Source organism: Peromyscus maniculatus, chromosome 2 (genome assembly GCF_049852395.1).
Source record: "Peromyscus maniculatus bairdii isolate BWxNUB_F1_BW_parent chromosome 2, HU_Pman_BW_mat_3.1, whole genome shotgun sequence".
NCBI lineage: Eukaryota > Metazoa > Chordata > Mammalia > Rodentia > Cricetidae > Peromyscus > Peromyscus maniculatus.
Window position 1 is genome coordinate 107,725,201 of NC_134853.1, and position 20,870 is coordinate 107,746,070.

At 42.8% G+C, this 20,870-nt stretch overlaps 2 protein-coding genes across 6 annotated transcripts in view; one reads left to right on the top strand and one right to left on the bottom strand.

Moving 5' to 3' along the window:
- The window catches only part of Dennd4c (DENN domain containing 4C), a 99,570-nt gene extending 87,329 nt beyond the window's left edge, over positions 1-12,241 (top strand). For all 5 annotated transcript variants that reach the window (XM_006975974.4, XM_006975975.4, XM_076564481.1 and 2 more), the window contains 7 exons: positions 432-614; positions 1,448-1,643; positions 4,153-4,398; positions 5,394-5,511; positions 7,945-8,095; positions 9,525-9,589; positions 10,403-12,241. In XM_006975974.4, the coding sequence (XP_006976036.1) occupies positions 432-614; positions 1,448-1,643; positions 4,153-4,398; positions 5,394-5,511; positions 7,945-8,095; positions 9,525-9,589; positions 10,403-10,539 (1,096 nt within the window). In that variant the 3' untranslated portion in view covers positions 10,540-12,241. The remainder of the gene's footprint in view (positions 1-431; positions 615-1,447; positions 1,644-4,152; positions 4,399-5,393; positions 5,512-7,944; positions 8,096-9,524; positions 9,590-10,402) is intronic.
- A 3,613-nt stretch (positions 12,242-15,854) lies between these two features.
- Positions 15,855-19,252, bottom strand: Rps6 (ribosomal protein S6). Its single transcript, XM_006975973.4, has 5 exons — positions 19,113-19,252; positions 18,464-18,595; positions 17,861-18,071; positions 17,097-17,243; positions 15,855-16,149 (listed from the first exon to the last, which is right to left on the bottom strand). Exons 1-5 carry the CDS (start codon positions 19,116-19,118, stop codon positions 15,896-15,898), a joined length of 750 nt encoding a protein of 249 aa, XP_006976035.1. The 5' UTR covers positions 19,119-19,252; the 3' UTR covers positions 15,855-15,895.
- Between the last annotated feature and the right edge of the window lie 1,618 nt (positions 19,253-20,870).

The window sequence follows — 20,870 nt, forward strand, 5'->3', positions numbered from 1 at the left end:
TGTGTGTGTTTTGTGTACCATGTGTCCACCTTTGCCCAGGGAGCATTGGAATGTTCCTGGAACTGGAGTTTTATGGATAGTTCTAAGTGCTGAGCCATCTCTCCACTTCCCACCCCACCCCATCCCACCCCCGCCCCCGCCCCATGCCTATGCCTTTTTTTTTTTTAAACTTAGGAATCTTTTGTTTTCTTTGTTCATTGCTTTCTTTCATAATGTCAGAAGCCTGCACAGTAGCCCTCCCTCTCCTTTGCAGATCTTAGGATGGAGAAGGTTCTGGAGTTGGTTCTCTCCTTCCACTGTGGGTTCCAGGGATCCAGCTCAGGTCCTCAGTCTTGCATAGCAAACATGTTTACTCACTGGGCTAACCTAGGCTCAGGGTTTTTTTTTTAAAAGCCTTTTTTCCTTCTTCTTTCTTTCTGTTTCTTATTTAGCTTTTTCTTGAAACCAAGTACGTCTGGCGACAGTTTACACAGTGGCAGCATTCCTTCAGGAAACGAGCCCTCGGAACATAAACCCCTGTCCAGTTCAGCAGAACCTGACTTGATCAGCTTTATGGACTTCTCGAAACACAACCAGACCATAATAGAGGAAGTGAACTATACAGTCGAATCAAGGTACCACAGGGTGCACAGAATTCACTATAAGAAATGAGGTATTCCTGTAAACATTCTATATTTAAAGACAGCCTGGCTGGGCTTGTAGGTGCATGTCTGACCGAGGGAGGAAGATTGCAAGTTCAAGGCCAATCTGCTAATCAGTGAGACCTTGTCCCATTCCTGCCCCCTGCCAATGTAAATCAGATCCTGTCTCTGTTCTTAGATTGTGGCCTAGTAGAAATTAAATGCCTCTCAGCAAATCTGTACTTGTATACGTGGATGAGTACTTCTTTGATATTTTGTTTAATAAAGATGAACACTAATGTTTGAATAGAGCAACTGAATACACAATTTTTTTTTTTAGCTCACATCATGCCTTCTTATGTCCCTCACCAGTTAACTATCTGACCAGTGTTGAAAATGTTTAGAAAATGTTTATTCATTTTATGGGGAGAAGGATGGTAGAGATTGAATGGCGGGGCTCACATGGGAGGCAAGTGTTCTACCATTGAGCCACACCTCCAGCTTCACGTTTAATTCTTTTTCTTTTAAAGAGTTATTTATTTTATGTATATGAGTGCTCCATCTGCATGTACACCTTTATGCCAGAAGAGGACATCAGATCCCACTGTAGATGATTGTGAGCCACCCTATGGTGGCTGGGAACTGAATTTGGGTCCTCTCGAAGAGCACTCTTAATTGATGAGTCATCTCTCCAGCCCCACATTTTATTCTTAACATGTCAATTTTCAGATGGTTCAGAAAATTTCAATCCACTGTAGAAAATAATGTACCTCTCTAGATTTCAATTGTTTTTCATGACTAATAGCATTGCTTCATTTTTTTTTAAGTGATGAAATAAAGAAAACCAGTGTTGATGTCCAAAGTGTGAAAATGTCATCTGTGCCTAATAGTTTATCCAAACGAAATGTATCTTTGACTCGAAGTCATAGTGTTGGAGGTCCTTTGCAAAATATTGACTTCTCCCAGCGACCATTTCATGGCATTTCAACAGTTAGTCTTCCTAATAGTCTGCAGGAAGATGTGGTACGTATCATACTCTTGTAATATGGCCTGGAACACTCCCTAATTTCATGGTAGCATGCAATAAGTGCATTAAAGTGCTGCTGCACAAGCGTGAGAACTTGAGTTCGGGTCTCCTACACCAGGGTAAAAAGCCACATAGATGATATGTGCCTAGTAACGCAAACACCCTGTAGATGGAGACTGGAAGATCCCTGGGCCTGATGGTCAGTCAGTCTAGCTGAATTGCTGAGATCCAGGTCAGTGAGAAACTTCATCTCAAAAATAAGGTAGAGAGTGATTGAGGGAAATACCCAGTGTCGAACTTTGGTTGCACGCATGCAATACACACACACACACACACACACACACACACACACACACACACACACACACACACTCGAGCATAAAAATTTGCCCTGTTACTGTGTAGATGAGATGGACTTCAAACTTAAGGGAATCCGCATGCCTCTATCTCCCAAGTGCTGGGATTACAGGCATGTGGCACCATACCTAACTTAAACATTTTAATATGGAAATTTTCAAAAATGTACAAGATCTCACAGTGTAGCTAGCCTCAAACTCACAGAGCTCCTTCTGCCTCTACCTCTGCCTCCCAAGTAGTGTGTACTACCACACCCAGCTTTGTTCACTAAGTCTTTTGACCCAGCATCTGACTTTAGAATTCTCAGCTTGTGGCCATTCTTTCCTGCACATCTTTATTCACTTTTCTGTACCTAGATCATTTCAAACAACATATATGCTATGTATTAATATTTCAGCATATGTCTGTAAATGATGACTTTAACAAATATAATCACAATGTTATTATCAAACCCCAAATCAGGTAGTCATCAGATAGTCAGTCTTTGTTCTGACTTTTAGTCATATAGTAGTGTCAAATGTGTATATGAGGGAGGGTGTGGTTTTGGGTATCAGGGTGAAGTAAAATTTATACCTTGCAATTGGTTGGTAAACTGTAGTCTTTAAATTGTAGGCTCCCCTTTTTTTTTCTCATAATTTATTTGTTGATAGCACTAGATCCGTGGGGACTGGAGAGATGGCTCAGGGATTAAGATTACTGGCTGTTCTTCAGAGGACCTGGATTCAATTCCCAGCACCCACATGGCAGCTCCCAATTGCCTATAATTCTACCTCCAGGGGATTCAAAACCCTCACACAGACAGACATACATGTAGGCAAAACGCCAATGCACATAAAATAAGAATAAATAAATCATTTTTAAAAAAGCCAGCTGGACCCCTTTCCTTTAACTACTAGAGGTTTCCAGAACCCTGGTTTGGTTGATTGCAACCTTACAAATTAGCATTTGAATCTAGAAACTTGGTTAGCTGCACAGCTTATTTTGTTTTGTTTCTAATTTTTTTCTAAAATTAACTTTATTATAAAAACTTGGAAATAAAAATGTTAGACACCAAAATTAACCAGACCCAAAGTCTATATCTCAACGAACTTACTTCTGTGCATTTGGAAAGCCATCCTCAAGTTGTGGGGCTTCATACTGGATTTTACACTTTCACTTTTCTGTTTTCTTTTTTGAGACAACATCTTACTATATAGCCCTAGCTGACCCTGAATTCAATATGTTGATCACATTGCCTCAAACTTAGAGCACTTCTTATGTCTTTGCCAGCCACCACTCCTAGCTAACAAAGAATTAAAAAAAAAAAAAAAATTCCATCTTTTAGAGTTGTGAAATAAATACCACAGTTTCTTTGTCTTGTTTTTGGGTTTTTTTTTTTTTTTTTTAAGTCTTTAAAAATTATTTTGGGGCTGGAGAGATGGCTCAGTGGTTAAGAGCACCGGCTGCTCTTCCAGAGGACCCAAGCATCCACATGACAGCTCACAGCTGTCAAAAACTCCAGTTCCAGGGGATCTGATACCCTCACACAGACAAATATGCACATAAAATAAAAGTAAATAAGATATTTACAGGGTGGTGGTAGTGCACACCTTTAATCCCAGCACTTGGGAGGCAGAAGCAGGTGGGTCTCTGAGTTTGAGGCCAGCCTGGTCTACAGAGCAAGTTCTAAGACAGCTAGGGCTACACAGAAAAAAAACCCTGTCTTGAAAAACCAAAACCAAAACAAAACTGTTTTATTACATTTATTTAAAGAGTCTGTTGAAATATTGATTTTTTTTTTTTTTTTTTTTTTTTTTTTGGTTTTTCGAGACAGGGTTTCTCTGTGTAGCTTTGCGCCTTTTCCTGGAGCTCGCTTGGTAGCCCAGGCTGGCCTCGAACTCACAGAGATCCGCCTGGCTCTGCCTCCCGAGTGCTGGGATTAAAGGCGTGCGCCACCACCGCCCGGCTGAAATATTGATTTTTAATTTTCTGTCATGATTTAGCTTAAGCATAATCTAGTGGCTTTCTTTGCTTCCTTCCATTTATTAGCATATTTTGCTACATATTGGAATCATCCCAAAATACAGTTTTGACAGGATAAAGAAGCATAATCTCACTGCAGAATACTGGCAAACATACAGAATTAAATAATGTTCACTTTTTTTATAGGACCATCTAGGGAAAAGGCCGAATCCTCCTCCTGTGTCTGTGCCCTATTTGAGTCCTCTGGTGCTTCGGAAGGAACTTGAGTCTTTGCTGGAAAACGAGGGCGATCAGGTCATTCACACATCCTCTTTCATCAATCAGCATCCAATCATTTTCTGGAATCTGGTCTGGTATTTCAGACGTTTGGACCTTCCCAGCAACTTGCCAGGACTCATCCTCACATCTGAGCATTGTAATGAAGGTGTGCAGGTGAGGTACCGACTTCTGTGGTACTTGGACTGCACTGGCGTGGTTTGAATGAGGTCAAGCTACTGAATGTATAACAGCTTTACAAAGTAGTAGATAAGACTTTGGACCGGATGGTACAATGTGTGGGATCTGAGAGTCTTCTATTTTTGTTTTGTATTTCTTTGCTGTATTTGATCTCCATTTTAAAGGTTTTTTGGTCCAGGGTGACTGACTTCTGTCTTCAGGCTGTAAGTCATATCTCAGCTAGCAGCAAGGAGAAGATTGATAGCCAAGAGTGTCTTCTCTTTTAGAGCTCATGGAGTTGTACATAATGTCCATGTGTGTGTATTGATATGGCCTGGGCTTAGGTTGCTCTGTCTGGCTACACAGGTGACTAGAAAAGAAAGCTTTGTCATCAGCTGTCATAGTCCCTCCTGACATATGCATAGCTTCTTATTTGAAAGGTCTTAGCCCTAATTTTCAGACAATATAGTTAAGTAATTTATGTAAGGTAAATACCTTGTTAGTGATCACATGAAGGCCGCCTCCAGCACCTGCCTCAGGAAGCACTTATGGGATCACTGACTGCTGACAGGGAATTGCATTTTATACATACTTTTATAATACTGCACATTGGGACAAACACACTTGGCACATAACACAGTCTTTCCTAAAGAATCATAAATTATTATAAATTCTAGTTTGACTTGTTTATTTTAACAAGTAGTGAGTGAAAAAAGTTGCCTTGTAAAGTTACAGACACTCTGATGCCATGTCTTTCTAGACTTTGTTAGAATGGTGGTTAACCTCTCCTGTGCCTTCTTACCATTTTCCAGATCATCCATCCAGTCTTAGGAGCCAGCAAATAACAAGGCAGTTTATCATCAGGCTTTAATAAAAATGAAAACTTTTGCTCAGAATTTTGGGTCTAGAATTTAAAAAAATATTGATTAGGTTTTCTTATTACTGGTAGGTAACATTTTATTTGGGAAACTAATTTTATTAATCCCTTTTAGCTTCCTCTGTCATCTTTGTCCCAGGACAGCAAACTTGTGTATATACAACTGTTATGGGATAATATCAACCTTCATCAGGAACCAGGAGAACCTCTGTATGTCTCATGGAGGAACTTGAGTAAGTAAAAGAGAATTAAAGACACAACAGGGTTGTATTTGGTGGCATATATCTTAAATCCCAGGACTCAAGAGGCAGAGGCAGATGGATTTCTGTGAGTTCAGGCCAGCCAAAGCTATATAAATGAGACCTTGTCTTTAAAAAAGACAAAACAGAGCTCCAGAGTTAAATTCTTCAATGTTTCTACGTCATCACTACAGAAGGACTTCCGTGTGAAAGGACCAAGCTTACTCCATTACAGGCTGCCCGGTCTTCTCCCAGAGATCAGGCTTCAATTTCAGTTTCCTGAGACTTGAGCAAGCAGTTTCTGGGAGGGCCATGAACAAAAGACAGTTAATCACTGATGTCTCTGCCATCAGGGACAGGGAGATAGGACGCACCGAGCTTGGGCCACTGAGCCAGCCCCCACAGTCAGTGCTTGCTAGCCCAGTCAGCCCCCATGGCAGCTCAAGGACAAAGCCTGGGAATTGTCCAGGCCTGCTGAAAAATGAATAACTGTAACTCCCAACTAGCCCTAGCTAATTAAAAGTTACTAACATGATTGACACTCACATAAACCAATCCTGAGTCTGTTCTGTGTTGTCTGTAGACCCCCCCCCAAGACCCTCCCTTGCTTTACTCCCTATAAATACCTTATCCCCTTGCTGCTCGGGGTCTCCTGCTCTGCTGCTGCATCAGACGGATGGAGAGGCCCCGGGTTAACTCGAAATCAAAACACTCTTTGCTTTTACATTTAAAAAGAAAAAAAAGACAAAACAGAGCTAGGCTGTGGTGGCGCACACCTTTAATCCCAGCACTTAGGAGGCAGAGGCAGGCAGATCTCTGTGAGTTCGAGGCCAGCCTGGTCTACAGTTCCAGGACAGGACAGCAAGGGCTACACAGAGAAAAACCCTGTCTTGAAAAAAGAAAACAAACAAAAGATGACTAGTGAGATGCTTGGCACTCACTTCCAGACCTAACCACCTGAGTTCAGTCCCTAGGATCCACATGGTGGAAGGAGAGAACCAATTCCTGAAAGTATCCTATGACCTCCACATGTATGCTATGTCATGTGCATGCATGCATGCATGCATGCATGTGTGAATACACATAACAAAAGAATTTTTTAAAGATGAATTGCTTGATTTAGTGATTGTATCTCAATAAAACTGTTATTAAAAAAAAAACTGGGGGGGTTAGGGATTTAGCTCAGTGGTAGAGTGCTTGCCTAGCAAGCGCAAGGCCCTGGGTTCAATCCTTAGCTCCACACCAAAAAAAAAAAAAAAAAAAAAAAAAAAAAAAACAGTTGGCTAGAGTGATGGCTCAGTGGCCTAGAGTGCTTCCTTGAAGTTCACTCCCAGCATCCCCATCAAGTGAGTGGTCAGGCAGCCCACAGCCACCTGTACCTCTAGCTCCAGGGGATCAGGCTCCCTCTTCTGGATATACAGGGGCAGCTATTCACAGACATACATACATACACATGTACATAGACATGCACATAATAAAATTGAACACAAGAAGCCTTGAGTTCAGTCCCTAGCACAGAAATTCCTTAGCTGTGTATGGTGGTGTATACCCATAATTCTAGCATTCAGAAAACTGAGACAGGAAGATCACAAGGTCTAGGTCAGCCCAGACAACATTGAAAGTTCCTGGTCAAATCCTGAAATTATCTGCATCAAAGTAGTCTTTCTCCCAGGCCTAAGCACACACTTCTTAAATTTGTGCATGTTTAATGTTAGCATATGATTAAACTCCACTCCTTCTCCATCACACTTTTATAATCTATAAAGTCTTTGTAAATGTTTGTTCCTAATAATTAAACTCTTCAATATTTAATATAAAAAGTACAGTGGCATAAACAGGTAAAGAGTTTTCTCTGATGCTCATGTTTTAGAAATTATATTGTATACATTAAATACATATGATCTTTTTTCTTTTTTGATTTTTTGAGATAGGGTTTCTCTGTGTAGCCCTGGCTGTCTTGGAACTCACTCTGTAGACCAGGCTGGCCTTAAACTCAGAGATCCACCTGCCTCTGCCTCCAGAGTGCTAGGATTAAAGGTGTGTGCCCACCACTGCCCAGCCTATGTTTTTTATTTTCTAATAAAAATTAATTATGAACTGGATAGTTTATAAGCAATTTCTTCTTCATAGGGGGTACTGGTTCCTTCTGATATATTCACTTTTACAATCAGTAAAGGTTGCTCCTTGGTCCCACTATAGTTTCTGGAATATAGTATATCACACCCCAGCCTCAGGGGAGAAGCTGTAAGTTTGAGAAAAGGGAAGAGGTTACCCTATTTAAGGAGAGCTGGGAGTATGTTTTAGAGAGCACATTGTCACATGATTTACTGACAAATGGGAGGTGGTTTTGAGTAGACAACTCGAGGTGACAGCTCTGGAAACCTTGTTACTGCTTGGGAAACTTGCTCTCCCTGTGTTGTTCTTTAGATTCTGAGAAGAAACTGTCGTTTTTGTCAGAGGAGCAGCAGGCAGCCAGCGCTTTAGTTGAGACTATCAGGCAGAGTATTCAGCAAAATGATGTTCTTAAGCCCATCAATCTGCTTTCCCAACACATGAAGCCAGACGTGAAGAGACAAAGGTAATGATCTCAGTATCTTCTACTTGATTTCACTCAGTTTAACATTTTATGGTGTATGTTTTTTAATACCTCTAATTGTAAAAGGAAGGCGTATTCAAATATACGCATTCATGTCTGATCACAAATGAACAGTGAGTGAGTCAGTCCAAGAGGATAGGTTAAATCTTAGCAAGGTAAGGCATTGATGATGAAGGTATATGGTATATTTTAGAAATTTTCTCCTCTTCACTGGAAATCTTTAAATTTCTAAACTTTGTATATATAAGTACAACTTGTGCCATCCTGTGATGAGCGTACAAGTTTTTCTTGTTGGATATAAGTGATTATGAGATTAGGAGTAGGGTCAGCTTAGGAAAGTGGTAGAAACAGTAAAGTACCGAGACGTGAAACTGTTCTCCTGACCCTTTTTGTTGGGATCTGTACACATTGCCATCTTGACTAGGTGCATTGGTTGTGGAAGCTTTGGACAGGGGCATAATTATGTCAAGCATTATGAATGTTCCCAGAGTCCTCTCCTTTTTTGGAGACAAGGTCTCCCTATGTAATCTTGGCTGGCCTAGAACTCAGTATATAAACCAGATTGACCTTGACTCAGAGAGTGCTGGGATCACAAGCATGTGCCACCATGATAGTAAATTCATCTGGCAGGTCTACCTCATCTTCATTTTTTAGTATTTGCCTTGCTAGATAAGGGCTAGACCTTGGCCCTCATGCATGCTAGGCAGACACAGCACCACACTTGGCCACAGCTAGAGCAATGGTACTGGTGTTCAGACCCCGGGAGTCTTGTGCATGTTCAGCCAGTGCTGTGTGATTGAGCCACACCTCCTAGCCCCCTGTTAACTTTTTTAAAAGAGTTTAAAGTTTGAGTTAGAGGCTCACAAGGTATTTTTTACATACAGAGTTTAGGGTACCCTTCAGTTAGCTTCCTCAAAGATACCTCATATATATACCCAAGGTGTTACATGAAAGCAGGAAATAATTACAGAGCTGATAACCAAGTTTTTTCACTATACACTGCCAGGTGTGCTGGTTCATATCTGTAATCTCAGCATTTAAAAGGCCAAGACAGGCTGGATGGTGGTGGCACACGCCTTTAATCCCAGCACTCGGGAAACAGAGCTAGGTAGATCTCTGTGAGTTTGAGGCCAGCCTGTTCTACAGAGCGAGATCAAGACAGGCACCAAAACTACACTGAGAAACCCTGTCTCAAGAAGAAAAAAAAAAAAAAAAAGGCCAAGACAGGAGGATGGCCAAGACTTTGAAGCCAGTCTTAACTAGAAAGTGAGTTCAGGCCACCCTGGAATAGAATGAGCCTCTGTCACAGAGAAATCCCCAAACCCAACTCTCTATCTGCATGTTTTGTTTGCTACTTGCCTATTTTTGTTGTCAGCCACTTCAGAATATTTCTTTTTTTTTTTTTAAATAGGAGTTTATACAGAGAAATCCTTTTCTTATCATTAGTGTCTCTTGGAAGAGAAAATATTGATATTGGTAAGTTGATTATTAAAAGGTTTTAGTTTTGTTTTCTAAGTGGAAGGTTTTTGTTTTGTTTTGTTTTCTGGAGCTGAGGACCGAACCCAGGGCCTTGCACTTGCCTAGTGCTCTACCACTGAGCTAAATCTCCAACCCCTTGTTTTGTTTTCTAAATGGAGCTGGTAGAAGTGTTAGGCCACATGCCTAGCATACAGGGACCTAGATTTATTCACCAGCACACACACACACACACAAAGAAAGAAAACGAAGCTGGTAAGAGTAAATAGTCGCCTTTAGAAAGGTTGAAATGTGACCAGCTTCCTGCCCTTGCCATCATGCCATGTCTTCTGTGCCATTGTGGACTATCCCTTTGGAACTATAAGCTAAAACAAGGCTTTCTTTAAGAACAAAACACATTACTGCCTCTAGCTGGGCCCGGTGCACATGCTTATATTCTCTGCACCAGGGGCTAAGATGGGAGGATCACAAGTAGAAGGGCAGTGTGGACCATGTACTAGGAAGACTGTCTTCAAACAACAGCAGTGAGAGCTCAGTGGATAAAGGTCACCTGCCACCAAGCCCAAACCAAGTTTGATCCCCAGTACCCACATGGTGGGAGGAGAAAACGGAGTCCCTCAAATTGTCCTCTGATCTCCACACATACACTGTGGCATATACCCCCTACTCCACTCCACCCCAGAAATTTCAGTTTAAAAGATACTGGATAATTACTACTTTTAAATGGGCAGTGTAAGCCATGTGACATGACTTTAAATATGTAGCTTTTATTGATTAAAAAATGACAACTGCATTTTTGAAAATGTCTTTCAGAGGCGTTTGACAATGAATATGGACTTGCATACAGAAGTCTGTCTTCAGAGGTTCTTGAAAAGTTAGAGAAAATCGACGCCCCACCAAGTGCCAGTGTGGAGTGGTGCAGGAAGTGTTTTGGAGCACCTCTCATTTAAATAAGATTCATTCAAATTTGGATAGCGTCCTGGGGAAATAGATCCTATCTGGAAACTTTCTAGTTTCTTCCCGAGGCCTGACTTGGTGAAAGTTGAAATGAAGTAACTCTTGGGGGGGAAAAAATGAACTGTAATTCATACTAAATCATCTCAGAATGTAAAATACCACTCAACTCCCCGAGCTTTATTGATGTTGGAAATTTTCAGTTCTTGATCTGTTTCTCTGCCTCTGCTGAAAACAAAACTATTTTTGGATTTCACAGTATGTGTAAAAGAAATAACGAAATTGTTATCTTTCTAGAAACTTGGTTTTATTGAAGCTGCTGGGATGGAAAATGGCAAATTGAATTTGCCTAACCCAAAACAAGTGAAATATTTCAATGATAAGAGTAACTGTGTATGATTGTATATGTGTGGGGCTATGCAGTAGGTATGTGTATAAGTGTCTATTTATTAAAATACTTAGATTGCATGTTGCAATAGTTTTCTGAAGGAGGCCTCGTTGCTCAGTGAAGACTACTAAATGTGTTTGTAGTCAGCAGTTCCAAAAGCATCTAAAAGTCCTAAGAACTGCCTTCCCTGTAGCTTAAATTCTGTATCTTTACCTTTTAAATTATGTGTTATCTTGCTGAGTAGGTTGTGCCTTGGATATCCAGGTGCTCCTTTCCATCTTCTTCCAATGCCAAGTTAATCCTCGATGCTTCCATTGGAATCCAATAGGTAAATGAAATTAAACTTTGTGACCTACCAAAATTATCTAGAACATGCTTAGAATACTAATGTATATATATAGTCTTTGACTCTGAAATGTTTATTCAGGCAGGCCACTTGTTGGTATTGAATACTGTTTATACTCCTGGTTTCTTGGGAGGCAGAGGCAGGAGGATCTCAAGCTCAAGGCCAGCCTGAACAACTTTTAGTGAGCCCCTATCTCAGAATAACAATTTGAAAGGAGGTCTGGGAATGTAGTTCAGTGGTAGAACGTTTGCCTAGTGTATGTGAGGCCCTAGGTTCAGTTCCTAATACCACCCCCCCCCCCCAAAAAAAAAAAACACCCTGTGGGATGGAGAATTTGCACTGCACATAAGTTTTATTCTTGTACAATATTTTGATTTATATGCTTGTGAATAAAAGTGTGTATTTGTAAATACTGTTTTTTTTTTTTAGGTTGAATCAATTAAGTCTTAAAACCTTAAAGCTTATTGAGCTCATTGCCAGTAGGTTTAAGAAAATCATGACCTCACATGCCCCACCTGACATTTATTGTGCATTTTTTTTGAAACATCCATTAACATAACAGCAGATTTGCCTTAAGTTGTCTGCATGGTTTAGAAAGCCAGTGGTTATGTGTGCACCTACAGTAATAGTGCAGATGACTAAACCATCTGACATAAACTTACCTCAGTATGGTACACATTAATAGCATGAGTCTCTTCTACATGGTGGGAACTTTTTAAAATTATGTACCAGCATTTCAACGTTAAAAGTTGTTCATCTGACTTTGGAGAATTCTAGTCTGAATTTGAGTGTGAAGTGAAAATTTTATCAGAAATTTTGTAAAGTCTTTATTACATTCAAATTGGATCTTTTACAATTTCAAATATATATATTTTTACAGCTTATACCTTAACACTTATTGACCCAATAAATTTATTATCTTGCATATATAAAATTAAAGTTGAATAAAAAGAAAAACCTTAAACTTGGTGTCTGTTGCATTTCTAAGGCTGCTGCAATTTCTAGGATTGAGTTTCATTTCCGTTTTGGGATTTTCTTTTTTTCTGGTCTTTGTAACCTGAATTGCTACTTGCTGAAGTACTTTGTCTACCAAATTTATGAGAGTTACTTAGTAACTTTAAATATGAAGTTATATCTTTTTATATAACTTTTTTTTGAGACAGGGTTTCACTGTGTAGCCCCTAGCTGTCCTGGAACTCACTCTGCCTGCCTCAAACTCAGAGATCTATCTGCCTCTACATCCCAAGTGCTGGGATTTAAAAGCGTGGACCACCACCGCCTGGCTTGTTATAACTTTAAGAAAATTTAGTCTTTGCTACCATTTTAGATCCATGGGAACCAGGTGGTTGTTTTTTGTTTTTTGGGTTTTTTTTTTTTTTGTTTGTTTGTTTTTTTTTGTTTTTTTTCAGACAGGGTTTCTGTGTAGCTTTTGGAGCCTGTCCTCAGTCTCACTTTGTAGACTAGGCTGGCCTTGAACTCTCAGAGATTCACCTGCCTCTGCCTCCCAAGTGCTGGAATTAAAGACGTGCACCACCCCCAGCTAGGAACCAGATGCTTGTATTTGGATTTTTGGAGGGTTTTGTTTGAGACGGTTTCTCTATGTAGGCCTGGCTGTCCTGAACTTGCTCTGTAGACCAGATAGCTTTGAATTCTGCCTGCCTCTCTGCTGGATTAAAGGTGTGTGCTGCCACTACCTGGCTATGTGTTGGATTTTTTTAAAAAGGCTTTCTCTAGCACCTTTATCAATCACAATTATAAGGCAATCCCAGAATTTGAGGATCCAGTTTGAGGCCAGCCTCAGCTATAGGAGACCTTAATACAAAGTCCTGGCATCTTTGTTAACTTCTATAAGCAATTATAAAAATTAATTTTAAATTTTGCTTGTCAGAATGTCTTAGTTTTGGTACTTCGATTTATCTGATTTTTATGCTGACCCCAGCAACCTACATGGTTAATGACTTACATGAGGAAAGCAAGTTCTGACACAGCTTCCAGAGTGCTAGGGTTACTGGCTGCTGTCATAGTACCCAGTTTAAGACTGTACTTCCCTAGTGACCAAGTCATCGTATCTTATCTGAAATTCCCTGATCATGAACGAGAAGCAAATCTTCTTTGTTACTGCATCCCTACAATTAGGAAGCAGAGTGTTCTTTACATTTATAGTTAGCCAGATGATCTTTGGGTCACACATGAGAACTTAACTCATGGTACAGAATCCCTTTTGGGAAATGTCCTTTTTGCTTTAAAAATGTTTGCATTTCTTCCCACGATATTAAAGGCAGCAGAGCTCATGTTGAAAGTAACTATGTAGCCCTGACTGTCTTGGAATTTATTGTGTAAACCAGGCCTGCCATTGCTTCTCATAAGCAGCAGACGTTGAGTATTGGGTTTATGAGTTTGCCATATAATCTGGAGCCTGTCTAGTGATCACAACATGGGTTATAAAGCAAAGCTTTGGGCGTTTAACTATTTGAACTTGTTTTCTAGGGAAATTGAGCTTGTGTTGCTTTGAACCTAACATACTTCTTTCCAGTCATGGTGGCACAGGCAGACTAGCAGTCTACAGAGTTCCAGGCCAGCCCGACCTTGCCTTAGAAACACCTGTTTTATACACTCCCAAGTCACAACTGGGCGTGATGGCTGCAGCACAACTTTGACTCAAAGGCCATCGTGGAACACAGAAAAACACCTCAAAAAGCAGTGGCTCAGGTCACCTAGAGATGAAGCCTGGACAGGAGCAAAGGAGGTTATGGTTAGCTTCACAGGGTGAAGCCCCAACTGCTGGAGAACAGGTCCAAGATGTGATGTCATGAAGCAAGCACTACAGATCATGTAGTTCTGATGATGTTCACAGCCAGAATTAACCAGCTTCTAGAATCAGAATATGCTTTATTTATTGGGGGAGGGGAGGCACAAGGTTTCTCTGTGTAGCTTTGGAGCCTTTCCTAGCACTCTGTAGCCCAGGCTGACCTTGAACTCAAGAGATCCACCTGCCTCTGCCTAGATTAACGGCATGCACCACCATCACCCAGTTCAGAATGCACTTTAAAGCCAGCATTTAAACTGGACTCAGTAGTGGTTTCAGTGGCCTAACAGTTAAGTTTTTGCATGTGACACAAGAAAGAACAGCTGGGAGCTATGAAAGGGAATCATTTTACCTAAGAGTATTTTACAAATAAAAGGCTCCAAGATTTCATTTGAGCACAAGTGATCTGAATTGAGGTGGCTTTGCTCTAAGTAGTCTGTATACCCTTTTCCTTTGGCTATACCTGTGAATGGTGCTCCAACAGCCAGGCATGAATCAACTCTTCTGCCAGAGGACAGAAACCTTCAATTACTGGATTACAATTCCTAAGCCTGTCCTTGGAAGGACATTTCCCATTTTCCTTTTGTTTGCAGCATACCTTTGGTCTCAACAATTGTAAGGCTTTTACCCACCAACCCCACAGCTCCCCAGTTTTCTTGAGTGAGCAGAAAATATTATAGAAGGAGTATGGAAAATCTTGCAGAGATAAACAGAAAATAAAGGATAGCCTAGAGAGGGCCTGGAACCTTTTCCAGTGGGCCCCGACTGTCTCTGCCCCAGGGTTTTTGGAGACGCCAAGGGGTGGAGCAAAAGACCACCCCACCCCCCCAAGCACAGCCAAGTGCAGGCCATCTCAAGACACCTGCACTCAGGCCCGTGGTCCTGATCATCCTCTATGCGGACCTGCTGGGTAAAGCCACGAAGAACCCGAAAACAGACTCCCACAAGCATAAGGTTGTGCATGACAAAAATAACCTGTTACCTTGGTTCTGGTCTTGTGAAAGTTAAGTTTACCTAAGAGGTTGTTCAGCATGCTTGAGGCCTACGTTTAACCCATAGCACAACAGAAAGAGAACAAATGGCCTTGCCCTTGACCAAGAATACAACCAAATAGGCTATAGCCAGTGAAGAAATTATGGTACACTACTGGGCTTGGGAGAGGAGCTAGTGAATGGATAACAGCAGTTATCTTTTATAGGCTTTTATTTTTATGTGCACTGCTGTTTTTGCCTGTATGTAGGTCTGTGGAAGGGTGTCAAAAGACAGTTATTAGCTGCCATGTGGGTGCTGGGAATTGAACCCAGGTCCTCTGGAAGAGCAGTCGGTGTTCCTAACCGCTGAGCCATCTCCAGCCCCTGAGGCTGTTTCTTTAAGACAGGGTTTCTCTGTGTAACAGCCCTAGATGTCCTGGAACTCGCTTTGCAGACCAGGCTGGCTTTGATGTCAAGAGCTCTGCCTGCCTCTGCCTTAAGTGATGGGATTAAAGCTGTGTGCCACCAGGACCAACCAGGCTGAACAACTTGAACTAAACTATTAATCTTACGTAGTTCTGAGTCATTTATTTACTCCCTTTCTATACTTTTATGGTCTCTGAATGTACACTTAGTGGGAACTAGAGGTGGCTCACATCAGGGACTACATCCCATACCTCTAGCACTCTTGGGCTAAATGCATAGGATTTATAAAGGAACACATTTCCCCTATTTCTAGCACAATCCTGACTTTCCAATTTCATTTATCCAGTTACTCCATTAATAAAAAGGCAATAAAGGAGACTTAAGGTATGATCATTTATTTGTTACCCTTAAAGACTTATTTTTGACTGGACTCAGACTTAGAAGTAGAAGCTCTTAGAGAGGACAGCCTACGTCTCTTGGCGATCTGTTCCTGGCGCTTTTCTTTGGCTTCCTTCATTCTCTTGGCCAAAAGTTTAGCATATTCTGCAGCCTCCTCCTTGTTTTTCTTGGTTCGTTGTTTCTTTAGAGCAATACGACGGCGTTTGTGTTGCAGGACACGTGGAGTAACAAGACGCTGAATCTTGGGTGCTTTGGTCCTGGGCTTCTTACCTAAAAATCCAGATGAGTTAACACTTTTCCATATCCTTGCTGGATGAGTATACCCAATGTATAGATAGCACTAGCCTAGCATACACAAGGCCCCAATTTAAGCCTCATCATCCATCCAATGTCACTACTGTACTCATTTTACAAGTGTTACTCTGGGGGCCTGTGGTCTGCCATTTTCATAATTCCACCATATTTTCAATCTATGCTTGAACCTTTATTTCTAGACAGACTCTACTTAGTATTAGAAGTCTACAGTTACTATGGATCTTTTTAAATTTTTAATTGTGTGGATCTGCACTCCTCACGGCCTCTCTGGGAACAGAAACCTGATGCAATCTCACACCATAAAACCTTTATTTAAAAAAAGATGGACATCCAAGCTCTGCTAGAGTTGGAGCTACTCGGCCCAGAAGCATACAACGACCATTTTTAAAGTTCCTGTCAATTAAGTTACACATTTTCTCCAGTACATACTTGTGTTAGTAGATGTCTAAGTCAACAGTACTGAGTTATCTTTAATGCAAAAACTAAGCTATAGAAACTTTGTCACTGATGCTGTGGCTCTCCATTGAGTATTTGTTCTTATTTATGCCCCCAAATTCCAGACATTTCCCTTATAAGGGATAATCCATATCCCAGAGATGAAAAAACACTAGGCCATTCATCAGTTGATGAAGTGATCCAAAGAACCATCAATTTTGAACCTGATCTCCACAAGGCATAAGTGATGGAAAGAACTGTCTCCTGTAAGCCATCCTGACACCCACACAAAAGTGCTTTAAAAAAAGAACTCCAAATGTATTGAGTACTTTTGTAATCTCACAATTTCTAATCCTTGTCACTTCTAACCCCAAAGCCATGAACTTAATTGTTTGGTGAATCAAACTCCAGGCAAGCAATGCTGCTGTAATGGCACAAACGCTTCCAACAAATGCAGTCCTTCTTACCTTCTTTGTTCAACGGCTTTCTGACCACATATTGGCGGACATCATCTTCTTTAGAGAGATTAAAAAGCTTTCGGATTCTGCTAGCTCTTTTAGGTCCCAACCGACGAGGCACAGTAGTGTCTGTCAGTCCAGGAATATCCTTCTCTCCTTAGGAGAAAGGATCAGAACAAAAGCATTCACTTTCTACCACCATAATTTAATGTTTAATTAGTAGTTTTAAATTGCTCATCTATCAACACGTACACAATTCCAATTAAAAACCATTTGGGCCGGGGTGCTAGTGTCTGCCTTTAGTCCCACTACCTGAGAGGCACTGGCAGACCTGATTTCCAGGCCAACCAGTTTTAACAAATAAAACTTGAACAAGAGCCTCACTGTTGTCCTTTTTAAAATTGTTGCCACGGTTTAAAAGTCTGAACCAGCAGGGGTTAGGCCAAAAGGGCCGTGGCTGGAGGGAATTCTGTTCCCTCAGGCCCCGACTTTTGAAAAGCTATGAAGGTAACTTAACTAAATCTCTGTCCTTCTAATGAACTCAAGATTCAAAGGTTAAGGTGGAATTCTGCTCTTCAGAGGCTGAAAACCAAGCAGCTCACCAAAAAAGCTCTCTTGCTCCTTTCTCCTCACCCCTCCGTATCAATCCTTTTTCACCTGGCTCCTCTCCCTACTCCGCCTCCTGATCCAGGTGCATTTTATTTAATCAAACACATCTCTGCACCATTAAACAAATACTCCAACACACCTTGAAATAACATTCAACACCTCACCTTTTTTTACAATAACCAAGTTGAGAACACTGAGATTGGCATCCACGATGCATCCTCGAACAGATTTGCGCTTCCTCTCTCCAGTTCTCCTTGGTCTATAACAAGAATGCCCCTTACTCAACAGCAGGCGCACTCTGCCGTGGGTCAACACGCCTTGCTTCATGGGAAAACCTTGTTTGTCATTCCCGCCACTGATTCGGACCACGTAGCCCTGCGTTGGAAACAAAACAGTACATTTGCTAGTTCTGTCCCAATCTACAAAATACAGCATCTTGACCTCTTAAGGAGCCACACCTCACTAGGGAGAATGAGACCAATTTCAACCTCACCTTCCATCCACACTTCCAATTTACGTCTCACTAGCAAATTCTCCACTTGAGTTACTCCACTAACCACCTCGGTTTGACCAGAGTGGACATAAAGAGCTTGCGCTTTCAAGAACCTGAATTTGCAACAAGCAACTCCTCTTGGCACCACCCCGGCCCCCGGCCCCGGCTTGGACCTTCACTCCCAAGTGACCCTATTAATGTAACTTTGCCAAACGCCAGCAGCACTTACAGCCACTGTGAATCAACAGCTGGGCAAGAATGCCAGCAACATTACCTTCCACTCCTCACCCAGCGCATCGGCAGCCACTTCCGTGGCCATGCGCTTCTCGTAGAACGTACGCAGCTTGCGCTCATCGTCCACTTCGATGAGTTTCTGACAGCCGGTGGCAGGGAAGGAGATGTTCAGCTAGGGTTTTAAAGGGGGGTAAAAAAAGAAAACCTTAGGCCTCCTACACGTCAACAACTCGGTCGCACTAACGCTTTCTGCAGCTCCCACTACGGAAAATTCGCGGCGCGGGACTCCTAACTCCCTGCAAGCCCAGGAATGGGTTTAAGTACACGGACGGGGCCGGCTTTCCTCCAGCTCTGTGGAATGCGACCAGGACGCCAGCGCGGCCCTCGCGAGCCCGGAACGCAGAGCCGGTGGTGGCGGGGAGACGGTCCCGGGCCGCCGAGCGGACGGACCGCCAGCCCGCGTGCGCCGGGCCCGGAGCCGGGCGCCGCCATTGGGCTGCGTCCGCCGTTCCAACGCCCCAATCGGCCGCCATCCGCTCTCCCGGGGAGCCCCACGCCCAGGAGGGAGAGCCTTCTCCTGCCGCAGACCCTCCTCCACCTCGTGGCGGACTGCGGAGAGCCTGGGGCCGAGGCGACGCTGCGCTCCGGGGCTCGAACTACGCCGCGCGGGCCCAGCCACCACCTCCTACCTTCATCTTGACACGGCCGACCGCCTAGGAGGCGCCACGAAAAAGAGACCCGACTTCCGCTTCACCCAAGTCACATAGCGCTCTCAGTTCCCGCGAGACTAGCTTGTGCCGGAGACGGCGGAAGTGAGCCCCGAGGAGGGCGGTGCTTCCGGGGGTGGGATTACGGAAATGCTGAGCGCTGGGTGTGCGGCGTGGTTCTTCGGCTTACTGGCTTTTCCGGTGAGAGTCGGTCGTCTGGGTTGAGGGTTAGCCGCTTCCTAACTCGTTTTTTCCCGTGTCGACCTGGGACGTGCCTGGGCTACGTCGAGGAGCTGGATGCCAGTTCCCGACTCCGGCGGAATTGTCGCCCGGGCTGGCCTGTCCCTCATCTCTGCGGAAGATTTCCAGCTCAGGATTTTGTCCTGGTCCCCGCGACTGACGGCAAGAAACCCTGGAAGCCACGCCTCGTTCTGCACCTACCAGAGTGACTCCTGTAGTGGCCGGATCGCTGAGCTCTAGTAGTCACGGTTACCCAGCACAGACACCCGTCAGATGCCTCGGGGTCCCGAGTCTTCCTGCTTTCTCTTCTGCCGTCGTTTATACTCTTTTTTACAAGTGGGGTGGGGGTGATCACCCAGAGCCCGCCTCTGCCTCCAGAGTGCTGGAATTAAAGGCCTGCGCCCACCTCCGCCTGGGCTGGCCTTTCTATCCGCCTGCTTCTACCTCTCTTGTGCTGGGACTAAAGAAATGGGCCTCCAACCGGCTGTTCAAACTTCTTACCATGGCCTCAGAAACTTCCTCATTTTACTGTACACGTACAGACACTAATGTTATGTAAATCGATTAAAATCAGCTCTAAACCTTTCCATAATCAATAGGATCCCTCCTTCCTCTAATGTAGCGCTGGTTTTATATTGATGGTTCATTATACATAAATGATGGTTCTGCCCCTGTACTAGATGATAACTTTAATCAGAGCCCAGGTTTTTAGTTCAAGCATCCTCAAGATGAGGCTAAGTACATGACACGAAATAAGAATGTGTTCAGGGTTGGGGATTTAGCTCAGTGGTAGAGCGCTTGCCTAGCAAGCGCAAGGCCCTGGGTTCGATCCTCAGCTCCAAAAAAAAAAAAAAAAGAATGTCCCAGGGGCTGGAGAGATGGCTCAGAGGTTAAGAGCACCGACTGCTCTTCCAGAGGTCCTGAGTTCAATTCCCAGCAACCACATGGTGGCTCACAACCATCTGTAATGAGATCTGGTGCCCTCTTCTGTATACATAATAAATAAATAAATCTTTAAAAAAAAAAAAGAATGTGTTCAGTAAATATCTGCTAAATGATTATAACTTCAGCCCTGCCGGGCGGTGGTGGCGCACACCTTTGATCCCAGCACTCGGGAGGCATAGCCAGGTGGATCTCTGTGAGTTCGAGGCCAGCCTGGGCTACAGAGTGAGTTCCAGGACAGGCGCAAAGCTACACAGAGAAACCCTGTCTTGAAAAACTAACCAACCAACCAACCAAACATCAGCCCTATGTGTATTAGTTTAGAATGTAGTAGTATAGAACCAACCAGCAGAGGGATCTCCAAACAGCATTATTGTAGTTATTAGTCATACAAAAAGATGGGGGTAGTGGCAAATTAGTCCTCCAAAACAGGAAACTCCACTTAAAATCACTATCCTAAAGAAACATTTGTTGTCTCTTTTTTTAAAGTTCTCATTGTGTAGCCCTGATTGACGGAGGATCCAATATATAGACTGGCTGGAAACCACAGTTCCTGCC